Source organism: Rhinoderma darwinii, chromosome 3 (genome assembly GCF_050947455.1).
Source record: "Rhinoderma darwinii isolate aRhiDar2 chromosome 3, aRhiDar2.hap1, whole genome shotgun sequence".
NCBI classification, from domain to species: Eukaryota; Metazoa; Chordata; class Amphibia; order Anura; family Rhinodermatidae; genus Rhinoderma; species Rhinoderma darwinii.
Genome location: NC_134689.1, coordinates 313,433,534 through 313,460,286, shown reverse-complemented (window position 1 = coordinate 313,460,286; position 26,753 = coordinate 313,433,534). Strand labels below are relative to the sequence as shown.

The 26,753-nt window shown below is 43.9% G+C and overlaps 1 protein-coding gene across 2 annotated transcripts in view; it reads right to left on the bottom strand.

The window, feature by feature from the left end:
- CHD2 (chromodomain helicase DNA binding protein 2) overlaps positions 1-26,120 on the bottom strand; it is a 98,338-nt gene extending 72,218 nt beyond the window's left edge. Inside the window, exons 1-2 of one of the 2 annotated variants that reach the window (XM_075858220.1) lie at positions 25,930-26,120; positions 25,158-25,286 (exon numbers count right to left, since the gene is read on the bottom strand). In XM_075858220.1, coding sequence (XP_075714335.1) covers positions 25,158-25,286; positions 25,930-26,105 — 305 coding nt within the window. In that variant the 5' untranslated portion in view covers positions 26,106-26,120. The other variant, XM_075858222.1, reaches the window with a different exon arrangement.
- Positions 26,121-26,753: the final 633 nt, after the last annotated feature.

The window sequence follows — 26,753 nt, the reverse complement described above, 5'->3', positions numbered from 1 at the left end:
GTCCCCCTGCTCAAGAAGGCACATGTACAGGCCCGTCTGAAGTTTGCAAATGAACATCTGGATGATTCTGAGAGTGATTGGGAGAAGGTGCTGTGGTCAGATGAGACTAAAATTGAGCTCTTTGGCATTAACTCAACTCGCCGTGTTTGGAGGAAGAGAAATGCTGCCTATGACCCAAAGAACACCGTCCCCACTGTCAAGCATGGAGGTGGAAACATTATGTTTTGTGGGTGTTTCTCTGCTAAGGGCACAGGACTACTTCACCGCATCAATGGGAGAATGGATGGAGCCATGTACCGTCAAATCCTGAGGGACAACCTCCTTCCCTCCACCAGGACATTAAAAATGGCTCGTGGCTGGGTCTTCCAGTACGACAATGATCCGAAACATACAGCCAAGGCAACAAAGGAGTGGCTCAAAAAGAAGCACATTAAGGTCATGGAGTGGCCTAGCCAGTCTCCAGACCTTAATCCCATCGAAAACTTATGGAGGGAGTTGAAGATCCGAGTTGCCAAGCGACAGCCTCGAAATCTTAATGATTTACAGATGATCTGCAAAGAGGAGTGGGCCAAAATTCCATCTAACATGTGTGCAAACCTCATCATCAACTACAAAAAACGTCTGACTGCTGTGCTTGCCAACAAGGGTTTTGCCACCAAGTATTAAGTCTTGTTTGCCAAAGGGATCAAATACTTATTTCTCTGTGCACAATGCAAATAAATATATATATTTTTGACAATGTGATTTTTTTTTTATATAATCTATCTCTCACTGGTAAAATTAACCTAGCCTAAAAATTCTAGACTGCTCATGTCTTTGACAGTGGGCAAACTTACAAAATCAGCAAGGGATCAAATACTTATTTCCTTCACTGTAGCTGTGTGCATTCATTTCAATGTTCCTGGACCGCAAAATACGGGCGTAATAATACATGTCCTATCTTTTTGCGGTCCAGGCTCCCAGGCAATGCACAGACCGTGGGAACTACGGTCATGTGCATGGGCCCATAGAAATGAATGGAACCGAAATTCACCCGCAGATTTGCGGGTAAATTGCGGCCGCATAAAAACGTTCGTGTGCATGGGGCCTTACACCTTGTTATGCTATGTAATGACAAAGACTGTATTGTTTTATTTGGATTGAAACTTCAATAAACTTTTACTGTTGGTTTTAAAAACAAAAAGATTTCCAACCACAGACCAAGATGAACTAGTACAGGAGTAAATCTACAATAAGACTATCTGTGTTATTTTACTGCTACAAAAAGGCACACACTTTCAAACGTTCAACATTGTAAGCATCTGAATTCTAGCTGATGTCTCCAGCAGGTGGCAGTAGAAACACACTAGAAATGTTAAAGGAAGATTTAGAAAGCTGATATGAATACGCCATTTTGTAACATAATCCACAAGACTATTCTGTTCCAGCAGCTGCTGCACCATCTCAAAATGGAGAATCCTAGCACAACAAGCCTACATTAAATACCAAATATCTTTGCGTTTAGTAATGAATCAATTGCACCTATAAAAACTAAAAACGAAGAAAAAAAACTAGTAATTCTTAAATTGTCCAAATGAAATATAGCTATACTGTATTATTCTGTTTGTGTAATGTATAAAATAAAGTATGAAATGTCTAAAGTATGAAACTCCGAGGCTGTGCATGTAGAGTAAAGCTGGAGAGAGCACCTATGGTGCCCATACACGTTAGATGGAAGTCAGCGTAACATGCCGGTTTTGGCAGATGTCGAAAGAAAGAATGATAGGACATGATGGATTTCAATATGCCCTATCCTTTGCTCTTGATGAGAGAAGAACCTCTGCTTTAGCAATCTGGCAGCAGATAATCCCCTTTACGCCCCATTGAAAACAAATGCATGATCGGCCAAGCCAAGCGGGCACGTGAATGGGGAAGTCGGGAGGAATAGCTGTTTGTAGGTGAATGGCGCCACCTTCAGGCTGCACCGATATAGTAATCTGTAGCAATTCGAGGGGTTCAACTACTTCATTCTAAATACATTTATAGGTTTTCCAAGGATTAAGGCTTTCTCCAGATGAGTAGTTTGTAACCACTAAGAGGACATCCCAGCCTTACTACAAAGTTGAATAACTCCATTAACACCTTCCCGACATCGGTTGGGAAGAGTATGGAGTTGGCTCACAGGCTGAGCCCGCTCCATAGAAGGAGGGTGTTGGCTGGATCTTACAGCCGATACTCCAGTGTAAGAAGTTGGATCCTGCTTGTTTAACCCCTTAAATGCGGGGGTCAATAGCGACTGCTGTATCTAAGCCGTTCGAATGGGGGAGGGTGACCCCTTCTGACCTGCCATCGTCCACCCTGCCATGAGATCGAGTGGTGTCGATGATCGCAATGGCATCCTGGGGGCCTAATGAAGGCCCTCAGGTATGCCATCTCTGTTCTGTCAGAATCACTATATACTGCAATACATTTGATTTACAATATGTCATGTAAGCAATCCAACAATTGCTGGTTCAAGTACCCTAAGGGGATTAGTAAAAAAAAAAAAGTTAAAAACAGTTATATAATAAAAAGTATAAAAAATTTTTTTTTTTAAAAAGCGCCTAGGCTTAGATGTCAGCACTGTTCAACATTGCGTGTTCCAGAGGTTGGGAGAACAACAACGAACAGGAATGTCTGATTGGGAGAGTGGCGCATAGTGATCTATTCTGTACAGCAAGTGAGATTGGACGTCACATCCCAAGCCTAGGCTGGCAACCAGGATCGACACAAACCATCAGAAGGCATTTGCACAACATTGGGCTACGAGCCAGACATCCAGCTAAAGGCGTTCCATTGACCACACGCCACCGCTCTCAAAGGCTATCATGGTACACAGCATCACGGCAATAGAGGCTGGAATTGAGGTCTATCCTTTTCAGCGATGAGTCCCACTTTGGTCTCGGACGCAATGATAGCCATAGATTAGTCTGGAGACCACGAGGGCAACGCCATGAAGAGGCCTTCACAAGGGAATGCCACACTGGTCCAACCCCCGGGATTATGGTGTGGAGTGGCATAATGTACGGTAGCCGGACCCCTCTAGTCTTCATTTCAGTTACACTAGCAGCTCAGAATTACATTGATTTTGTCGTTGAACCAGTGGTACGACCATGTCTCCAAAGTGTCGCAGAAGCCGTTTTTTAACAGGACAACACCAAGGCATATGTTGCTTGTGCTACTGTGAGCAGCCTGCGTGGCCTAAATATGCTACCATGGCCTGCAGCATCTCCAGACTTGTCTCCTATAGAGCCCATCTGGGATGTCATTGGTCGGCAATTGCAAAGGGAGCTGCCAGCAGGTAATCTTGATGATTTGCGTGCCCAAGTGCATTCAGCGTGGCATAACATTCCTCAGACAACCATTAATAACCTCATTAATAGCATGCCAAGGTGTGTAAGTGCGTGTATTTCTGCGCATGGCGCTCATACTCAATACTTAATAAATCAAAATGTTTGGAATATTTTTCCATTTTTTTACCATTTGCATATCATTAATATGTCTATCCATCATGTGATTTCCACAATTTCAAATTTCCTTCTTTGTGTTGTCATTTCATTGTTGAGGAGTGTTATTACTGAGCCTTTTAAATTTTGCCTAAGGCAGCAAAAAAGCTAGAATCTGCCCTGGGGTTAACGTTAAATAAACAGGTATAGAAAGTTGGACAATGACTTATTATGCGGTTATTTGTTATGTCATTTAATAGTATACAGTCTAAGAGAAAAAGTGACCCTATTGGTCATTATGCATGTAATCACAGGCCACATTTCATTTTTCCAGAAAAGTTTAGAAAATCACAACTGATCACTATGGGCAATATGTTTTCCTTTGCCTTCTTGAAATGAGGCCCATAGCTCATGGTTTACCAACTTTGAAGAGCTGTCACCAAAATGCTGTTTTTCTAGGTCTACAGAGTACTCTTAGAATCATATGATAAATATATTCTGCACTATGTAACAATATGGCTACTGCTGAATATTCCTTGGAAATACCGCCCTTGTCCAGTCCTCTTTAAATACAGGATTTATCAGTTAATTGGTGGATCACGCGATGTTCACTGCCGCACTGCAGGTTCAGCCTTTAGACACACTTCAAAGTGAAAGTTACTGAAAAATGGCTCAAAAAAAGTTAAATATATTATGTAACTGAATTGCCTACAATAAACTAATACAGATTACGCTTTAAAAATTGGTGACAGATGCACTTTAAAGGCTCTATTAACCACACTTTAAAAAAAAATAAAAATAAAACAATGTATCATGGTCGTTTAGACAACTTTGTAAGGGGCCGTTCACATATGCACGGCGTCCGCTTAAGTTTACCTCCGGCGTGCTGAAGAACAGCCGGAGACAAACTGATGCTAGAACGGATCCCATAGCTTTCTGTGGGATCTTTTCTAGCACAGGGGACATCCATTGTGGCGCCATATGGCGCCAAACCCAAAAACGTTACCTGCAGCGTTTTTAGTTCCGGCTCCCAGGGAGGTCCGGCACTGTATCCTATTTTTTTAATGGTGGTCGGATGTACGCCGGGTGCTGCTGCATCCACCTTCCGGCAGCACCGGGCGGGAAGTTGGATGTGAGCTAGGAGCGGAATCCCCAGTCATAGCATTGCCGGGGATTGCTCTCCAGTGCCCTTGACGACTACCCTCCCACCCGTCCCGGATTCAGTGGGACAGTCCCAGATTCCGGGCGGTGTCCCACTGCTCTGTGCGACGGGGGGGGGTATGTCCCGTTGTCAACTGTGTTTGCGTCCTCAGGACGCCGACACAGCTGAACTTAATACTGAAGCACGGAACAATCAGGTCCCTGCTTCAGCATGAGTTCAGAGCGGAGGAGCAGAGGAAGCTCCTCCGCTCGCCGAGAATACCCCGGGCACATTGCTGTGCTCGGGGAAGCCCTTGACAGGCTAAAAGGAGCCCAGAAGCTCCCTCTAGCAGAGGAATCCCCGGCCACAGCATCGACGATGCTGAAGCTGGGGATTCACTCACGGAGGACCCCCTGACTCCACTGTCCATGTATGGACAGTGACGTCAGTGGCTACTGATTGAGCGGAATCCCCGGCCACAGCGTCGGCAATGCTCTGGCCGGGGATTTCTCTGCTTCAGTGGGGGTAGCTTCAGTGGTATCTACAGAGGAAGGGGGTAGCACTATATACAGTGGGGGCGGCGCCTTCTACAGGGGGCGCCATCTACAGGGAGCGCTGTCTGGTGCCATCTACAGGGGAGCACTGTATGGCGCCATCTACAACGGGACGCTGTGTGGCGCCATCTACAGGGGGGCGCTGTGTGGCGCCATCTACAGGCGGGCGCTGTGTGACATTATCTACAGGGGGTAATGCGGCATTATACACAGGGGGTACTGCGGTATTATATACTGAGGGCCCTGCGGTATTATTTACAGGGGATTTGTGGCACTATATACAGAGGGCACTGCTGCATTATCTACACATGAAATTCATCTGTTTTTAAAAATTTGTCAAACGGAAAACACGGACTGGATGCAAATAGCCGTCAAAAACTGACCTAGATGGCTGTTTTTAACAGCTGACACCCGAACCCTGTTGTGTGAATCCCTGCGTGGTGTGGGTAGGAGATGCAAGGTGGTATTGGGTAGCTGTAAATGTGCCAAAAACGATCTACTCCCTGAAGTTATGGCTAGTGTTTGGTGTCTTTTCAGGCTCCCGTGGCTGCTTTGAAAATCTGATCTGAGGTCAGTGGACAGCAGCTTCCTTCTGGGCTCTCTCTTGGCGCTGCGCTGAATATGACACACGTGACATTACAATGTGTGTGTCAGACTTTAGTGTAGCACCAAGGCGGGAGCACAGAAGGAGAGCCCTGACATGGAACACAAGTATCTAATCTATCATGTATCCGATCTATCACAAACTATCCATCACTCTTAGGGCCGGTTCACATCAGCGTTCGCTTTCCGCTCAGTGGTTCCGTCGGGTGAACCCCTCAACAGAAAGTCAAAGCTAAGGTTTCCGTTTGACTTTCCATTAAGAGGATCACCCGACGGAACCCCTGAACGGAAAGCCAACGGTGATGTGAACCGACCCTTATAAAATTGGCACATTTTCAGACCCTAGACTACCTTTTTGGTGGACCGTTGTGGTAAAAACTGATGTTAAAAATGGATGGTAAAAACTGATGCCAACTAACGACAACTGATGGTTTTGTAGTAAAAATCGTGAAAAAGCCTGATGGCAACTGATACATTTTTGCATCAGATTTTGCATCAGTTATAATCACTGACAGACAAAAAAACTGATACAACTGACATATGCGAACGCACCCTAATTGGTTTTTATTTTAAGAAAATGTTTACTTTTTGAGATAAAAGCGGTTTCTTGCACTTCATCCTGAATCCGTCATGTCAGTTAGACCATGATACATAGTTTTTGTTTTTTTTCTAAAAAAAAGTGTTCAAAGGGTTTATAGGGCCTTTAAGTCTGCAGTGGAAGGTGGCTAAATGTGTGCACTATGTGAAGGTACAGTAGATCCCACTTTCACACAGCAGTAATTTGATCAGTATTTTGAGCAGCATTTAGGATGCCAAAAATACTAAACTAGGAGTGGACCCTTATCCTCCATTGTTACATCCTTTCACTCCTGTCTGCAGGACATCTCCCCTGCAGCTCTCGTTCTCCCACTTGTTGGTATGCACACATGCATCTCAGTGGCATGTGCTCCAGATCTTTGTTGAAATCAGTACTCTCTAAGAATACCCATTTGCTACACTATAATTAGATATCCGTTTGCACTGACAGGAAATGTGGACTGGTTGTGCAGAAAAAGCGTGTGAGTCACAAGCTCTAGAGCAGCATCAAGTGTTAAAGAGGCTCTGTCACCAGATTTTGCAACCCCTATCTGCTATTGCAGCAGATAGGCGCTGCAATGTAGATTACAGTAACGTTTTTATTTTTAAAAAACGAGCATTTTTGGCCAAGTTATGACCATTTTTGTAATTATGCAAATGAGGCTTGCAAAAGTCCAAGTGGGTGTGTTTAAAAGTAAAAGTCCAAGTGGGCGTGTATTAGGTGCGTACATCGGGGCGTTTTTAATACTTTTACTAGCTGGGCGCTGTGAAGAGAAGTAACATCCTCTTCTCTTCAGAACGCCCAGCTTCTGACAGTGCTGATCTGTGACGTCACTCACAGGTCCTGCATCGTGACGGCCACATCGGCACCAGAGGCTACAGTTGATTCTGCAGCAGCATCAGCGTTTGCAGGTAAGATCGACTTACCTGCAAACGCTGATGCTGCTGCAGAATCAACTGTAGCCTCTGGTGCCGATGTGGCCGTCACGATGCAGGACCTGTGAGTGACGTCACAGGTCTGCACTGTCAGAAGCTGGGCGTTCTGAAGAGAAGAGGATGTTACTTCTCTTCACAGCGCCCAGCTAGTAAAAGTATTAAAAACGCCCCGATGTACGCACCTAATACACGCCCACTTGGACTTTTACTTTTAAACACACCCACTTGGACTTTTGCAAGCCTCATTTGCATAATTACAAAAATGGTCATAACTTGGCCAAAAATGCTCGTTTTTTAAAAATAAAAACGTTACTGTAATCTACATTGCAGCGCCTATCTGCTGCAATAGCAGATAGGGGTTGCAAAATCTGGTGACAGAGCCTCTTTAAGGTTCTCTTACACTGCCCGTCCTGGGCCATGTAAACAAGCGCGGAACAACGAGACGTCTCGTTGATCGGCGCTCGTTTTCTCCTTTCACAAGGTGCTAGTATGGGGACAAGCGCTCCTTACTCCGATCGCTTGTCCCTACACATTATCATCATATCGGCAGAAAATCTCCCTGGCAGGGAGATGTGCAGCCAACAAAGATAATATTTTACTTTTTTAAAACTATACGATCAGCAGATGAACGAGCGTTTGCACGATAATTGGTCCGTGTAAGAGAGTCTTTATTGTTGAGCACTAAAGATTTGTTCTTCTCAGTCACTAAACATGGCTGTAACTCAGTCTTAGAAGATATACTGAGAATGTGAGGCTAAGGTCACTTGCACATGACTGTTGTGCCGCTCGGGACGTTTTTGACGGGATCCCAGTAGCACCCGATAGTCTTCACGGACCCATTCACTTTAGTGGGTGAATCGGGTCCGTGAAAAATGGTCCGAGTTTCCGATCCGAGGAATGATAGCCTATCTTTCCCCGGATCACTGACTCGTGGCAGTTTTTTTCCTGTAAATCCACTTCAAAATCCACATTAGTTCTTTGCGAATTGTGCTGCGGATTCACAATATACATTGATAGGCTGATACCTTCTACTTATCCGCAACATAATGCGCATACTGCAAATTTAGAGTTTTTCCACTAAGTATTGATGGGGACTGTACCACGGATTTACAGTGTAAATCTACTATGTTTGTATGCGGCTTCAAAGGGGTTGTTCGGTGCATCAAAAATATTTTTTAAATAGCTCACAAAGCTGTACAGACATAAAAAAGGCTGCAGCAGTCATATGTCCGTATTGGCACATCATCGATGCAGCTGTAACTAGAGACACGCAGAGGAAAAGGGAGCAATCAGGCATCGGATCGCGGAGTATGGCTCTTTTTTTTTAGATTTGTACAGCATTGTGAGCTTTTTTTAAAAAATACTTTTTGTGCGCTGGACAACCCATTTAATGCTTCTGCTATTACAACATAGACCAAACTCGCATCTAAGCATTTATTAGCATTTGCATATTGAAATATGGAGTAAAATCGGTAGTTAAGACAACATTAAATAAAGTTTTGGGTCAGTAGTTTATTTATTGTTGAAAGTATTTCACAAATATTGGAAATACAAATACCGATCCTAAGGCCTCATGCCCACTTCAGTTTTTTTCGTCAGGGTGCTATCCGTTTTTTTAACGGATAGCACCCTGACACATTCAATTCATGTTTTAACGGAACCGTGCAGCCGTTCCATCAAAAATAGGGCAGGTTCTACTCCTGCCCGTTTTTGACAGAACAGTCTCGGCCTTTGCATTGATTTGGTCCGTGAAAAAACAACGGACTGCTCACGGAAGTGTGCATGAGGCCGAATACAGATATTACACACATATAAAATACAGATCTGTATTAAGAATTCATTTTTTTTCATGGCTCCATTGCCTTCTATAGGGATAAGAATGCTATATCTGCACGTATAGTGTATGTTCTTCCTATGTTTGTGTGGATGTGTTTCCTCCCACACTCCAGAGACATACAGACATGTTAGTTGGCTTTTTATACAATTGGCCCTATTGTATGTGTAAGGGTATGTTCACACGCACTAATTACGGACGTAATTCGGGTGTTTTTGCCCCGAATTACGTCCGAAAATAGCGCCTCAATAGCGTTGACAAACATCTGCCCATTGAAAGCAATGGGCAGACGTTTGCCTGTTCACACGAGGCGTATTTTACGCGCCGCTGTCAAACGACGGCGCGTAAATAGCCGCCCGCGTCAAAGAAGTGTCCTGTCACTTCTTTGGGCGTAATTCAAGCGCCTGTACATGCCGTTACGGCTGAAATTACGGGGATGTTTTCAGGCTGAAACATCCCCGTAATTTCAGCCGTTACGGACGCCCTCGTGTGAACATACCCTAAGAGACAGGGAAATTAGATTGTGAGCTGCATTGGAGACAGGAACATTTGTGAATGGTGGCGATATGTGCATAGCAATGCAGAATATGTTGCAAATTTAATCCTTTGCCATGTAAAGGGTGAAATCCGCTGCAGTATTTGCTTGACACATGCAGATTTTTTTCTTGGATTTTCCACATATTCATGACAAAAAAAAACCTCCACTATGTCTGAAGCACTGGCCTTAATATATTCCCCCTATGTCTATTCTATGACCTTGCATAGCTTATTCTTGACATTATTAAAATGATGACACTTCACAACACTAGATTTGTTTTATAACATTTGCTTTATTAAACTCCATAAAATAGTACATTTGTGTGTATGATCCGTCAAGCTAAATGTGCAGATTTAGGACTTCTGTCCAAGCACTCTCTAAATTGTATGGTCTGTTTAGGGCTGTATTCATGCTGCGCAATAGCTGTAATATGACAATGCACCACTCAGGGTAGCGGAAAAATCCACAAAAATCTGCTGCGATTTTCTGCCAGCGAATCTAGACAGAAAATCTGCAGCATTTCCACACCGTGTGAGCATGCATACCCTAACACCTAAAACATGCGTTTTCTGCATTTTAATTGTGCATGTCATTTTTAGAACAATACAATAACAACCACAATGCCATTTTCTTAAAGGGAAACGGTCAGCAGTCTAAAGGCCTCAAAGCTGCGGACAGCGCTATATAGGGGACAGGGAAGGAATTGTAAACATACTTTTAGTTTCGGATAATGCAAGTTCCATAACCAAGAAATAGACATTTTTTTTCCACCAGCGTACAGTCCCGAGTGTCACTCAGTCACTGAGTGACGGCTCCAGCATCCAATCAGGTTGTTAGTACCGTTCATTAGAGCAGAGCGGCGGGGAGTGCGCAGTCAGGAGAGCAAAGGAACACTTGCACATCAAGTGCCCGCCTCAGTAGCACTTGCGACTGTGGTGCCAGCGGAACTAAACATTGATTTCTTGGTAGGCAACTTGCATGACCGAGATAAAAGGTATGTTCACAATGCCCTCCACCTCCCCAATATCACTCTGTCGGCAGTTTTGAGCCCTCAAAACTGCGAACAGTTTCCCTTTAAGCTAAAATCATTGCTAGTTATATTATTGCTGACTGCAAAACATCTATAACATGGCACATAAAAGTGACCCTGGACAATTACGAGTGCAGTCATACGCGGCAGATTTTGTTGCAGAAATTTCTCCGACAAAAAATCTGTTCCATTCCTCTGAATGTGGTTGTTATTGCAGCAGCTGCATGGATTTTTGTAACTTCTATTCAGATGAATGGAACTGATGTTCAGTCACAAAAATGTCTAACTCTGCCGCATGCAACTGAACCCTTAGGCCCTGTTCACACTGAGAAATTTGCAGGCAGAAAAAAATCTGCCTAAAAATTCCTTCAGGAATTTTGAGGCAGATTTTGACCTGCCTGCACTTTCTTGCCGCGTACTCTGCGACATTTTTCGCCCGCGCCCATTGAGGGCCGCGGGCAAAAACCGCAGCAAGAAACGCTTTTTCTGTATGCCATTGATTTCAATGGGAGGTCAGAGGCAGAGTCGCGGCAAGAAAGAGCATGCTGCTTTTTTTTTCCTTCGAGCGGTTTCGGATGTTTTCTTGGAGCTGATTCTGACACGTTTCCGCGTCAAAAAACTCTGTGTGAACTGGCCCTTAGGATGCATGTGCACTTTGCTTCAGAAAATCTGCATCAAACCCGCAGGCAATTCCGCAGATAAAATCCGCACCTAACAGTGCGGCTTTTTCATTTTGATGCGGAAATAAGTGCGGTTTTATGCTGCAGATTTTGGTGCTTTTTTTATTTGAATTAACTTATCAGATGCAGTTCGCAAGTGGAAACGCAAGATAGATTGACATGCTGCGGATTTCAAAATACGCATCGCAGATCAATTTACGTGTGGAAAATGTATGCAACGTGCAGATGAGATTACTTGGTATCTCATTTACTTTGCTGGTACTGTATTGCCCTACGGATTTGTCGCAGGAAAATATGCGTGGCAAATCCGCACGTAATATGCATCAAATGCATTTGGCCTGATAGTAACAATTACTGGATCCAAAATAGAAGGAAAAGGAAATACTGTCCTCCTTTGTATGCACTGTGTTTTGTTAGGGCATGGCCCCACGTGGCGGTTTTCCTCCGCAGCTGTCCGCATCAATGCCGCACAGAATCTGCGTTGCAGATTCTGTGGCGGATCTGCCCAAAATGTGCAGTAAATTGATGCGGACTAGCTGCTGCGTACTGCGGTAAAAGTGCTTCCCTTCTCTCTATCAGTGCAGGATAGAGAGAAGGGACAGCACTTTCCCTAGTGAAAGTAAACGAATTTCATACTTACCGGCCGTTGTCTTGGTGACGCGTCCCTCTTTCGGCATCCAGCCCGACCTCCCTGGATGACGCGGCAGTCCATGTGACCGCTGCAGCCTGTGATTGGCTGCAGCCGTCACTTAGACTGAAACGTCATCCTGGGAAGCCGGACTGGAGGAAGAAGCAGGGAGTTATCGGTAAGTATGAACTTCTATTTTTTTTACAGGTTGCTGTATATTGGGATCGGTAGTCACTGTCCAGGGTGCAGAAACAGTTACTGCCGATCGCTTAACTCTTTCAGCACCCTGGACAGTGACTATTTACTGACGTCTCCTAGCAACGCTCTCGTAATTACGGGAGCCCCATTGACTTCCTCAGTCTGGCTGTAGACCTAGAAATACATAGATAGGTCCAGCCAGAATGAAGAAATGTCATGTCAAAAAAGCAAGACGCATCCGCAGCACACATAACATGTGCATGACAGCTGCGGACTTCATTGCGGAATTTAGAATCTCCATTGAAGTCAATGGAGAACTTCCGCAATGAGTGCGCAACCAGTCCGCCACTGGTCCGCAACATCCATTGTATGCTGCGGACACCAAATTCCGCACCGCAGCGGAATTTTCAGCCACGTCTAAACGAAGCCTACTAAAAAGAAGCTGAAGGCAATGGAGAAACGGCTCCGCTGCGGATTAACGCTGCGGAGTGTCCGCAGCGGAATTCAAGAGCAATTCCGCCACGTGTGGCTTTGCCCTTAGAAGAAACTCCAAAAATATGCATCCAAAATTGCACGTGTGATTCCAGCCCTAGACCTAGCCCATTAAACAAATTATTTATATTAGATCGACTTCTTCAATTTTGTTATAGCAGCGCCATTTGTAGGTCTTATTTTTGGTCTTTTCTACATTTTCTTGGCGGTAACAGTTTCTGTTTTCCCGGATCGGACCTCGGCAGCAACTTATCTCCCAAAACCACTGCACACATCAGAGTTGTGCCTGACCAAGCACAACCTGTCAAGGTGAGCATATCCCTCATCCTCTTTCCTAGTCTGGTTATCATTTTTATCTGCACTTTGGTGGCGCCGTGCATCTTCTCTTTTTTCTATAACACAGTTCAAAGGCTTTCCGCTGCGGCAAAAACGCACCATTTAGTGAAGTTTTTACGGCAGAAAATGGTGCGTAAATTGCTGCGTTTTTCCCAATGTAAGGAGATGGAGACAGCAGCAATTCTAAACACTTTCCGCAGCAGGAATTGACATGCTGCAGTCTGAAAAATATGCACCGCAGGTCAATTTCGGCCCGGAAATTTTACGCAGCATGTAGATGAGATTTGTTAAATCGCATCCACTATGCCGTTACTGTATTCTGCTGCGTTTTTCCATCCGAAAATTCCGGCTGGAAAAAACGCGGCAATTCCGAAACGTGTGGACAAGCCCTAACTCAAACCTGATGTAAACACAGCCTTAAGTTTCAAACAAGCGTAATATTGATACATATTTGTGCTTGTATTACGCCCGCAAATCCCAGGACCTGTTAGTTCAGGCGTATTGCGCTCGTGTGAAACTAGCCTTAGCCTGGTTTCAGAAGGTCGTAATGTGACTAAAATACCCGGACCCCACAGGAGCTAAGCCGCTGCCAAATATGCCTGGTAGCGGATTATTCCCCTTTGCGCAGTGAATACACATGCATGCTTAGCAGAGCGGGACTAATAGCTGTCGGACAAACAAACATTTGCCTGAGCTATTGTAAGTGTATGGGCAGCTTTAGCGATTAATCTTTTGACCCTGCAGAGCAGCTATTTTGTTTTCCAGGGAAACAAAATGACCAGTAGCCACTAATTCGCCAATGTTAGGATCCTGCTTAACAAATCCGTACAGCTCATCTTCCTGCACCCCATTGCGTGTAAGATGGGCAGAGGAAACCAGTGTATTCATTTGTTGCAGTCGTATCAGTTTTCAGGTTAATTTTTTTTTGCCATAACCGTGCAAAAATTTGACTGTTTTGCCATGTTTTTGTTGCGGAAGTCGAAGCAACGCGTAAATACAACCATGGGGTTCAACCTTAATCCCTTAAAGACGCAGCCAGTTTTGGCCTTAACCTCTTAATGCATTATAATGTACATACGCGTCACGGGAATGATGTACGTGATGGTGATCGCGCGGGCACAGCAATCACCGCGGGAGCTCAGCTGTGCCTGACAAGTTACATAACCTGTATATAACCCCCATTATCCGTGTATGTACCAGTCAGCCATCATCCCTGTATATAACCCCCATCATCCGTGAATATAGAATTGGGGTGGGCACTTTTGCCGTATTGACGGCCAGAGATGCTCCTAATTTATCAAGAGGCGTGCATCTTACTCCAACTTTCTTTAGATTAAGACCACTGCATAAAACGCCAGTCTTAATAAATTCCCCCCTCTGTGCGTAGCCCTATAGGCGGGTGAAAAATACCAGACATTACACGGACGACATCCGTGTGCAGTCCGTTTTTCACGCATCCGTTGCTAAAGAAGCGCAGAGTGAAGTGAAACCAGGAAGTTCTTGCAAGAGAACAGACGAAAAGCGGAAACCACACTGAAGTAACATGGACAGTCTTATGCTTAGAAAACGGACCGTTTCTGCGGACGTAAATCTGACATGCTCGTGTGAGTAAGGCCTTAGGCCCTATCCAGACAAACGATGTGCACGTTCCGGGTGCTGTCCAAGTGTATAACCGACAGCAGATGGACCGAACACTGACACATTAAAGTCAATAGGCTCATTCAAATATCCGATTTTCCGCACAAATTGGTCTGTGATGAGAAAATTGCAGCATGAACTACTTTGGTCCTATTTTCGTGCTAGACTAGCTCATTCAATTAAATGGGTCCGTGAAGAAAAAAAAAAAAGGAGCTGAAAAAAAAGCAGTCAGTTTTTTTTGACGGATGTGAAAAACTGATAATCACTGATGCTACATGGACGTTAAAAACTGACACACGGAACGCACTCTGACACAATACTGATTGAACTCTGATACAAAATCGTCAGTTTTCCCCTGCAAAAACACAGACAAGTTTTACAACGCTTGTCTGAATACAGCGAGAGAAGAAGATAAAGAATGGATCCAGCGCTGAAAGTGATATGTCGATTAAAATAGGAAACTTCTTCCAAGTTTTATTCCAGAATAATATTTTTAAATCATCAGGGAGTGTTCCAGAGTGCACTGCAACAAGCCATGAGTAAGGACGCAGCTTGCTTCTGAAACGCGTAGGCACCGCCTATATTTTCAACTACCCGTTGTACTCTGGAACACTGCCTGACGATTTTAAAATATTATTCTGGAATAAAACTTGGAAAAAGTTTCCTATTTTAACCAACATATCAGTTTCAGCGCTGGATCCATTCTTTATCTTCTTCTCTATCTAATCCGTGTGCCTACACGAAGACCCAAGCGCTACCAGCAGTGTGAACCTGCACCAAGGTGAGCTGGAGGGATTCCTCCCATTTCCCCGTCTGAATACAGCCTTAGGTTCCTATAACATGGCCCGACGTGGCCCGTGTAAACAAGCACCGATCAACGAGACAGCTCGTTGCTTGTTCGATCCATTCACTAAGAAAGAGCTATGTATGGGGACGAGCGATCATTACTATGATAGCTTGACCCCATACATTTCTATCATGTTGGCAGGATGTCTCCCTGTTTACACAGAGAGATGTGCTGCCGACAATGGTAACATTTTAGGCTGCATTAACGATACAATCAGCCGATGAAGGAGCTTTTGCTCGTTCATCAGTTTACACAGGGCAATGATTGGGAACGAGCATTCTGTGAACGCTCGTTTGCCCGATAGTTGTCTCGTCTAAGGCCTGATGCACACAAACGTGTTTTTGCGTCCGCACGCAAAAGTGCAGATGGTTTGCAGACCCATTTTATGGTCTGCAATTGCGGTCCAGCACCATTGAAATTAATGCAAATCTTTTGTGTGAATGGTGAGTGATTGTGGACAGCCCCCAAAAGTGACCCCATTTGGGAAACTACACCCCTTAAGGAAATTATCTAGGGGTATAGTGAGCATTTTGACCCCACAGGTTTTTTACAGAAATTATTGGAAGTAGGCCGTGAAAATGGAAATCTACATTTTTTCAAAGAAAATGTAGGTTTAGCTCATTTTTTCTCATTTCCACAAGGACTAAAGGAGAAAAAGCACCACAATATTTGTAAAGCAATTTCTCTCGGGTAAAACAATACCCCGCATATGGTAATAAACGACTGTTTGGACACACGGCAGGGCAAAGAAGGGAAAGAGCGCTATTTGGCTTTTGGAGCTCAAATTTAGTAGGAATGGTTTGCGGAGGCCAGGTCACATTTGCAAAGCCACGGAGGGGACAAAACAGTGAAAACGCCCAAAAAGTGACTCCATTTGGGAAACAAATAAAGGAAAAAAAGAACCCCAACATTTGTAAAGCAGCTTCTCTGGAGTACGGAAATACCTCATATGTTGTTATAAACTGCTGTTTGGGCACACGGTAACGATCAGAAGAGAAGGAGCGCCATTTGTCTTTTGGAGCACAGATTTTGCTGGATTGGTTTCTTGACACCATAGTGGAACCTACCCAAAAGGGACTCCGTTTGGGATACCACACCCCTTGAGGAATTAATCTAGTGGTGTAGTGAGCATTTTGACCCCACAGATTTTTCATAGATTTTATTTGAATTGGGCAGTGAAAATAAAAATAAATTTTTTTTTTTCCAGTAAGACATAGCTTTAGCGCAAAATTTGTCATTTTCTCAAAAAATAAAGGAGAAAAAGAACCCCAACATTTGTAAAGCAATTTCTCCCGAGTACGGCAATACCCCATATGTGGTCATAAACTAATTTTTAGGCACACGGCAGGGCTCAGAAGGGAAGGAGCGCCATTTGGCTTTCGGAGTACAGATTTTGCTGAATTGATTTCTGGTCGCTATGTCGCATTTGCAAAACAGCGGAAAGCCCCCAAAAGTGACCCCATTTTGGAAACTACACCCCTCAAGGTATTCACTTAGGGGTATAGTGAGCATGTTTACCCCGTAGGTGTTTTGCATAAATGAGTGAAAATGGGATTTTTTTTCCATAGATATGCCAATATGTGGTGCCCAGCTTGTGCCACCATAACAAGACAGCTCTCTAAATTTTATGCTGTTTCCCGGTTTTAGAAACACCCTACATGTGGCCCTAATCTTTTGCCTGGACATTCAACAGGGCTCAGGAGTGAAAGCGCACCATGCGAAATTGAGGCCTCATTTGGGGACATATAAAGTATTGGTTCACAATTGCAGAGCTCTGATGTGAAATAATAAAATAAACCCCTGAGAAGTGACCCCATTTTAGAAACTACACACCTCAAGGCATTTTCACCCCACAGGTCTTTTCCATAAATGAATGTGCTGCGCATGGTGCAAAGTAAAAATTAAAATTTTTCCCCAGATATGCCAATTCAGTGGCAAATATGTCGTACCCAGCTTATGCCACTGGAGAGACACAACCCAAAAATTGTTAAAAGGGTTCTCCCGGGTATGGCGGTGCCATATATGTGGAAGTAAACTGCTGTTTGGGCACACTGTAGGGCTCAGATGGGTTGGAGCGCCATTTGGCTTTTGAAGCGTAGATTTTGCTTGGTAGTAGTTTTGTTTGGAGTTTTACTGGTATTTCAGTTTATAATGTGGGGGTACATGTAAGCTGGGTGGAGTACATCAGGGGCATAGTCAGATGGTATAATAATGGGGTAAAAAAAAAAAATACAGTACAATAATCTATAGATGTGTGTTACGCTGTGAAGCAATCTTTTCTGCACAGGCCAGTGTCGCGCTGATAAATGTCCTTCCTTATGCCCCATTTGGTCCACACTCTGCACCTTTGCAGTTTGGGGAATTTTGCTAGGAAAGTGTTGTCCCTATATAATACGGGCGCCCTCGCTTCCAGCAGATATGTTTGAGCCCTACGTTTCCCGGTTCCCTAATTTTAGGGCCCCGATAAATTGCCAATTGAAACAGAAGAAATGTTCCCCTCTGATCTGCACAACTGCATATTTTTCTTTCCTGACTTATTGGAGCCTTAAAGAGGCTCTGTCATCCGATTTTGCAACCCCTATCTCCTATTGCAGCAGATCGGCGCTGCAATGTAGATAAGAGTAACGTTTTTTTGTTTTTGTTTTTAAACTAGCATTTTTGGCGAAGTTATGACCATTTTTATATTTATGCAAATGAGGCTTTCTAAAGTACAACTGGGCGTGTTTAAAGTTATGTACAAGTGGGCGTGTATTGTGTATGTACATCTGGGCGTTTTGACTTGTTTTACTAGCTGGGCGTTGTGACTAGGAGTGTATGATGCTGACGAATCAGCATCATCCACTTCTCTTCGTTAACACCCAGCTTCTGGCAGTGCACAGACACACAGCGTGTTCTCGAGAGATCACGCTGTGACGTCACTTCCCCAGGTCCTGCATCGTGTCGGACGAGCGAGGACAAACGCTGATGCTGAATCAACTGTAGCCTCTGGTGCCGATGTGTCCTCGCTCGTCCGACACGATGCAGGACCTGGGGCAGGAAGTGAGTGACGTCACAGCGTGATCTCTCGAGAACACGCTGTGTGTCTGTGCACTGCCAGAAGCTGGGCGTTGTGAAGAGAAGTGGATGATGCCGATTCGTCAGCATCATACACTTCTAGTCACAACGCCCAGCTAGTAGAGCAGGAGGCCATTGTTAGGTCTCCTGTTGCCATAATAGCAGTCGGCAGTCGTGCGATTGCAGGGCACAGCTGGCGATCTGATAACAACCACAAAGATGCAGCGATTGCTGCATGTGAGGGGTTAATGGCAGGGATCGGAGCTAGCTCCGGTTCCTGGCGTTACAAGTGGATGTCAGCTGTAACATACAGCTGACATCTACCGCTGATGACGCAGGCTCATCTCCTGAGTCGACGCCATCTTGCCGGTGGCTAAGGAAGCCTTTCAGGCCCTGCCTCCGGGCGGGGGCTGAAAGTTTTCCGTGTTAAGCACACCGGGAGGCCAGTATTAGGCCTCAGGTTGCCATTGCAGCCACCGACACCCAGGCGATTTCAATGTTGGGGTGTCGATGAGCTGCAAACACCTTAAATGCAGCGATCGCTTTTGACGGCTGCATTTAAGGGGTTAATGGCGGGATCGAAGTTAACTTCGGTCACCGTCATTACAGCAGGATGTCAGCTGTCAGATAAAGCGGACATCCGGGGATGATGGCACTGACTCAGCTTCTGAGCCGGTGCCACGCATTTGTTGTAAGTATACGACAATTTGCGGGAAGCACTGGCTTTCCATGTCGAATACTTACGACAAATGTTGGGAAGGGGTTAACTGATAGCACCCTGACACATTCATTTCAATGGGCCCATGCACACTTCCGTTGTTTTGATGGTTCAGTTTGTCCGTTCCGTCAAAAGTAGTGCATGTCCTACTTTTGTCCATCATTCAGTGACTGTTGGGCCCATTGAAGTCTATGGGTCCGTGAAAAAACAGACGGCACACGGAAGGCATCTGTGTGCTGTCCATTTTTCACGGATCCATTGCGAAGCAGGGTTGCCAAATTTCCCTGCATTCAACGCACAAGATGGGATTTTAACAGACCGTTTAAAACAGAAGACAAACGGAAGCAAAACATCCATTTAAAACGGAACGGACGTGGAGTGACAACGGAAACCACACGGATGTCAAAATGGACACACGGATCCGTTATAAACGGACGCGAAAGCGGTGAAGGATGTGTGCATGAGGCCTTAATGGCGTTTTTGGCTCAGTGTTTTTAGACAAACACATGAGCAGACGCAAAAGAAAGGAGATGCATCAGTCTTTACTTTATGCCTTTCTTTTGGATCCATTTGTGGCTTTGACTAAAAAAAATTAGCCAAAAAAACGTATGTGTGATCCGGGCCTAAAGGTGGAATTCTACAGGGCGTTTTGAATTTGTTTTTACTGCAGTTTTGTAGAAATGTTCACGTTTTTTTAATTGTTGTAAAAACCGCATGGTAAAAATTGCATGCATTTTACCGCAAATCGCTGGGGTTTTGCAATGCAGTTTTTGGCCGTGCGAGGCACATGGTTTTACAGCAATTAAGTAGCACATGAAAATCAAAACTTCTGTAAGGCCTTATTTACACAAACGTAGTACACGTCCGTGATACGCGCGTGAAACTCACGCGCTTCGCACGGACCTATGTAAGGCAATGGGGCCGTTCAGACATTCCGTGTTTTTCACGCAGCGTGTGTCCGCTGCGTAAAACTCACGACATGTCCTATACTTGAGCGTTTTTTGCGCATCACACACCCATTGAGGTCAATGGGTGCGTGAAAATCACGCGCAGCACACGGACGCAGTTCTGTGTGCTGTGCGTGATTCGCGCAACAGTAGATCAAGAAATAAAGGGAAAAATAAAACCACCTCCTTCATTTTTTTCTAAACCTCAAAATCGCGTGTCATAAGGATGGCATATGTGCGAAAATCAAGCATCCACGCACCAAACACTGATGACACACGGAAAAGCAAAGCGCAAAAAACGCAGCGTTCGTGTGAATTTCGCCTAAGGATGCAATCAATAATATGCCCTGTAGAATTCCAGCCTAGAGTCAGTAGACGCATTCATCTCAGACAATTGGATTGGGGGGTGTGGGGACTGCCTAGGGGCCACCATTTTGGGGTACATATAACTTATTAATACTTTTATTAACTTTTCAGGGTCGGAATTAAAAACACAAATCCCACCATTGGTTTTCTTTGCTGGTCACTGCGCGGCATAAATCACTTATGACCATTATTGGGTCGTTTTTTTTTTATGTGTTTTATTACTTTTGCACAATAATAACACTTTTCATGGGATAAAAAAAGTGGTGTCGCCACAGCAGCCGTAACTTTATTTTTCCGTCAATGTAGCCGTATATGTGGGCTTCTTTTTTTAATTATTATTAGATTATTGATTAACTTTAATTTCTTTTAAGGGAAATGTAGAGGAAAAAATACAATTGCCTGGTAATTTTTTGCGGTTTGTCTTCACATTTTTTACGCTGTTCACCGAGCGTTTTAAATAACTTTTTGTAACATTTTTATAATCATACATGCGGTTTTTTAAAACCACTTTTTATGACCAAAAAATAAATAAAAAAATGTATTTTTACCGCTGCAGCCATTTTTTTTTCTCCTCCCCGCACTCCAAGGGCCAAAACCCTTTTATTTTTCTGTGGACATAGCCATACGGGGGCTTGATTTTTGCAGGTCAAGTTGTAGTTTTAATGTACCAAGTAATGTACTAGAAAACTAGAAAAGTTCTTTATGAAGGAAAATAGGACAAAAAAGCTATTTTTTTTTTATGGCTTTTGGGGTTTCGCTTTTACGGGGTTCACTATGTGGTAAAAATGACATGTTAACGTAATACAGTTTTTTTTAATGTTTTACCATTTTTACAAAATAAAAAACATTTTTTGAAAAAAAAATTGTATCGCCATATTCTGAGACCCATAACTTCTTTATTTTTCCGTCAAAGTAGTGTGGTTAGTTTGGTTTTTGCGAAGCGAGCTGTAGGTTTTATTGGTACCATCTAAGGCCCCATGCACACGACCGTATTTTTCATCCGTAATTACGGACCCATTCATTTCTATGGGCTACGGACACCTTTCCGTATTTTTACAGATCGGTGTCTGTTCCGTATCCGTGAAATGTAGAATGTGTCCTATTCTCATCCGTAATTACGGCACGGACTCTCCATAGAAGTCTATGGGCGCTTCCGTAATTACGGACAGCCACGGATATGCACCCATAACCGTCCGAAATTACGGAAGCGTTGCTAGGCGACGTCAGGTTTGCAGATGTTCACATAATTTGTGGTTTTCGTCTTTTTGTGGATCCGTATATACTGATGAATTACGGACCGCACTTGCGGATACCGTTCCGTATATTCAGATAAGTTGCGGATGACTACGTATCCGTTTATACGGACAGTATTTACGGATGGTTGAAAATACAGGCGTGTGCATGGGGCCTTAGGGTGCATACGACTTTTTAATCCATCTTTTAGGGGAGGTGATAAAAACAGCAAATCTGGCCGTTTTTTTTGTGTAGAGGAAACTGGGGATATATAGTGTAATAAAACTTTTATTCAGTCGGATCAGAATTTACTAAACATTTAAAAGTTGTATTATTATTTAAAATAAGAGTATGTCAGATACTTTTTCCCTAAATGCATGTGTTCCTGTCTAAGGGCCTGTTCACAGCAGCGTTTGCCATCAGAGGAACGGAAAGACAAACGAAAAGTATCCTTTCTGTTTGCAATACCATTGATTTCTATGGTATTTTCTGGTTTCAGTTTTGTCAGTTTGCCTCCGTTCCGCTAGGTTTCCGTTTTTTTCACGGAAACAATAGCGTGGTGTGCTGCGATATTGTTTCAGTGAAAAAACTGAAACCTAGCGGAACGGAGGCAAACCGAAACCAAAAAAATTACCATTGAAAACAATGTATTGCAAATGGAAATACGTTCCATTGGTCTTTCCGTTCATCTGTTCTTCTGACACAATGTCTGATTACACCCTAAATAACAGAAACATATAGACAATAAAAACCACTGTGTGACACTTCAGCCGCTGTGAACACGGAATGGCAGGGTGCCACAGACATGAAATGGGGGAGCAGTGGGAAAGGGGACCCTAAAACGTGTAACCACTAGGGTTCACACACACAAATGTATTGCAGCTTTTCTGGCCTCTCAGCACAGAATCCAATCACGTCCTTGGCTGGGAATTTGTTAAATAGAAGCAATTAATAGCAACCAATATAGTAACAAGGGCCAGCGTTGATTATGATGAAAGCGATGAGCCGTGGCAAGGGTTAACAAACATCACATGTGCTTGAGGAAGTACCTGTACTTCACAGTGAGGGGAAAAAAATCAAATCATCTTTGGAGTGAAGTAAATGACAAGACGACAAAAACAATGTGGTGTGTGTGTAATATTTCTATTATATAGTTATAACTATAGCTCAACACTGAAGACATTTGTCTTTCCCTTTCATGTTCCCAGCTCCCTCCCGAGCACACAATCTGCTTCCAGCTGGCTGACTAATCCGGAGCTTTCTTGCCAAAAAGGGAGTGGTGTGCACAGCTGACGTCACATGAAAGGCAGGCCCGCCCAGCCCTGCTGATGCCCCAGTTACCAGGAGGCCCACTAACCAATCAGATCAGCAGCAGCCACAAGATGGCCTTTGAACTCCTAGAAAGCAACTTCCTCCTCCTGCTTGTGGAGAGCACAGTGATCACAGAATGTCAGCCTAGTGCTGCAGCACAAAGGAAAAGCCATTTTGTGACTGAAATAGAAATCCATAAAACACTGAAAATAGTCGCTTTCCTGTCCAAACCTTCACAGCATTCTCACATATGTCCCCTGACAATAATGCACCTTCACAAACATCTGGTTTTTCTCCTCATGCACCACAGAAAAAACACAAGGTTTTTATAAAAACAGCTACAGCTTTATCTAAGGCATTTCTCTAAAATGGCTGCCAGTCACAAAATGTACTCCAAGGACAGTCTACTGCAAGGTTTCCCACTCCAGAAATGCCTGGCATCTTACTTCTACACTACATAACCCAGCAGATGACATCCTGTATGTGTAGATTAAATAGGGCATATATATTTTATCAATACCGCTGATATTGAGAATACAATAAGTCTATTAATATCACTATAGGGCTCTATTAATCTGTGCCACATAGTATCAAGCGTTCCTACAGAATCCAGTCACTCATCTGTGTGCTTTATTTAGTTACTGTATAATATAACAACATTTAATAGGGGGGATTCTCAGCCATACTATACCTATGAACATCTGACATATACGAAATATTTCTCTTATTAATGGGGACGCTATCCTAGGTATTTCAAGTACACCGGAAACGAGGAGCTTTACAGTAAAAATGGGACTCTTTCAAAGAAAAAGGAAGAACATTGGCATAAAATAAAAATGTACCACAACAACCACACAACGGCAAATCTCATCTCTGAACCCATGACGAAAATAAAAATGGAGAAGCTCAAGAAAATGACAAACAGTTAACAGAACAGGCCGTTTAACCACATCAGTCCCAGAGCCAATAGACTGAAAAAATACAAACATTTATTTTCTATATACTCTGGTACTACAGACGGAACTGGAAAATAAATCTTCACCAAGGTTTATCAATAAAAATATCTATAGAAAATACAGAATTAAAAAGAAAGTGTATTTCAAAGTTGTCAATAAGGGTAAAAGGAGCTCCATACAGATCTAATGTAACTAAAATTAACAAAAAATATAATTAAAATAAATACAATATAGAACACACTGGCCATGTAATAACCTTCACAATATTCACACTAAATGTGTTACCTCAATTAATCTCAAATGTAAATCATGGTGACAAGAGCATACACGTGATTATATAAACATATCAAACAATAAATACACACACACACACACATATATATATATATATACACATACATATACATATATATCATAAAGGGTCAGGGGATAGGGAGCAGTGATAAGAGATAACCTAGTGGTGACAAGGAAATTAATGTAGACATTATTCTCCAGGGGGACATCACAGGGGCTGGGGGTTAGGATCTACTTTACATCGAGGCTTTAGCTGTGGCCTTGTGTAAAACAACATTTATGAAATTGTGTTCCTAACAAAAAAATGGTGCAATGCAGCAGAGACTACAAAAATCACAAGGTCATATAGCAAACCGCATACAAAAGAAGCTCCAAAACACGAATCTATAGGTAAAGCCCTGGCGGGGGTGAGGTGGGGGGCATAGGGCACAAGCCGGATGGGTTTCTGGGCCTGTCAGAATCTATACACGTTTCGGAGAATACCCTGGAAAATTAGGGTGTGGCAATGAGAGTCAAGGTCAGAGCTGGGCATAAAAGTAGAAAATATAAGTGATAGTTTGCAACTTGTGGTTCTCCAGCTGCTGTAAGACTACAACTCCCAGCATGCCCTGACAGCCACGGTCAGGGCATGCTGGGAGTTGTAGTTTCACAGCAGAGTAGACTACAGAGCTCTGAAGGAGAGAACGAGTGTGGCACACATTGTGGGCAGGGGTGGAGGGCAGAACAGGTGTGCTATGGATGTAGATGTCTGATGCCAGGAGTTATCACCACACATCATCATACCTGGATGCATTGCTGCGTGCGGAGACGTCCTCCTCCTCCGTGCCCTTTTCCTTATTTCTCATCATCTTTATGCCCGGGACAGGTGGGTAGGCTGGTGGCCTTTGTAGTACGAGGATGCCCAGGTATTTGCTGTCAAAAGTTGAAAGAAAGGTAAAGTCCCCCAGTTACAAGCCCGGTAACAGCGCGGGGCACTTCCCGGGAGCACGTCCGCAGCGGTCACAGCCTCATAGATATGTACATAGATTTATATAATATATATATAATTATATATATTCAAGTTGTTCGCAAATAAATCAAAATCCAGGAAGGGATCGTGCGCGGCCGCCAAGTTTGCTTCGGTCGCCTCGCCCGGAGAATATTTATGATTACGTCATCGGATAAAAAAAAGTGAGCAAAAAGCAAGAAAATACCGAAATTGTGCAGGAAAATAACGAAAAACTAGTAGTAGCGAACCGAGGCTCACCTGTCTATTCCATGTACTGATCCTATAACGGGGACAGTGGACTCCGGAGATCGGCAAAATGCATGAAAAATCAAAATAAAAACGGTGAAAAATGAGTAAAAAGGTATGAAATGTGACCGTGGGGGTCGGTAAGGAGGGGAAAAGTCGAGCCCTGGGGCCGGCAGGAAGACCGGAGGAAGGGCTGCTGATCAGAGCGCACAAATATGGAGGTGCGCCATGAGCTGGGAAAACAACGAGCAGTCTCCTCGGCTCAGACGCGGCTCGGAAAAAGCCGACAAAAGCGACGGATTTCGGGCTTTAGATCCTTACAAGAGTCCCCAGGAGAGCAGCAGCTGAAGGGGCTCGCAGGAGGGGGTCACAAGTTCCACAAAGTTGCCGTAAAGTGAAAGGGAAAGCGGCGAGCGGAGTGCGCTCTCTAAGGCACAGCCGCCATCTGTAGCTCCTTCCCAGCTCTGAGCTCTGCCTGTGATTGACACTCTGTACATTTACCCCAGAACTCAGGTGATGTACTGAGGACCCACCCCCTTCATCTCCACCATTACCACAGCACTCAGGAAGGGGCACCCCTGGGGTGAGAAGCCAGGACACCCTGGTACACCGGGATAGGGGGCTCTCCTTCACTATCAGGGGGTGCTGCACCCTTTACTAACCAGACACAGCAGCTATTAAGTGTCCTTTGTCTCCATTGCCTCAGTAAACGTTGCAGTCCTTGGGATAAATCACTTCCTCTCTGGACAGGAAGTAAGCCATTTTGTGAAGAAAGTTATAAAATGTCTTCTTGAAGGGGATGAAGTTAAACCATGGCTTGCATGGCACATGTGTATATGAGGGGCACAAGTGGGAGGAGTCAACAACCCCCATAGTTTAATTATACCAGTGTTGTATGGTGGATTTTAAGTGCTACTGTCCAACACCATAGACCACTCTATAGAACTTTGACTCAACAGCGCCGACCTAGTGGAAGAACACAATCTACAAATAATCTTTGTACAAATAAAATAAACCAGCCATTTTCAATCCTTGTTAGACCTTGCATGCCATAAATAAAAGGAAACCAAACATTGAGCTTACATTTCAATGGTGCAGTATACACTTTTCCCAGCACATGTATACACTTACCCATCCAACAGTGG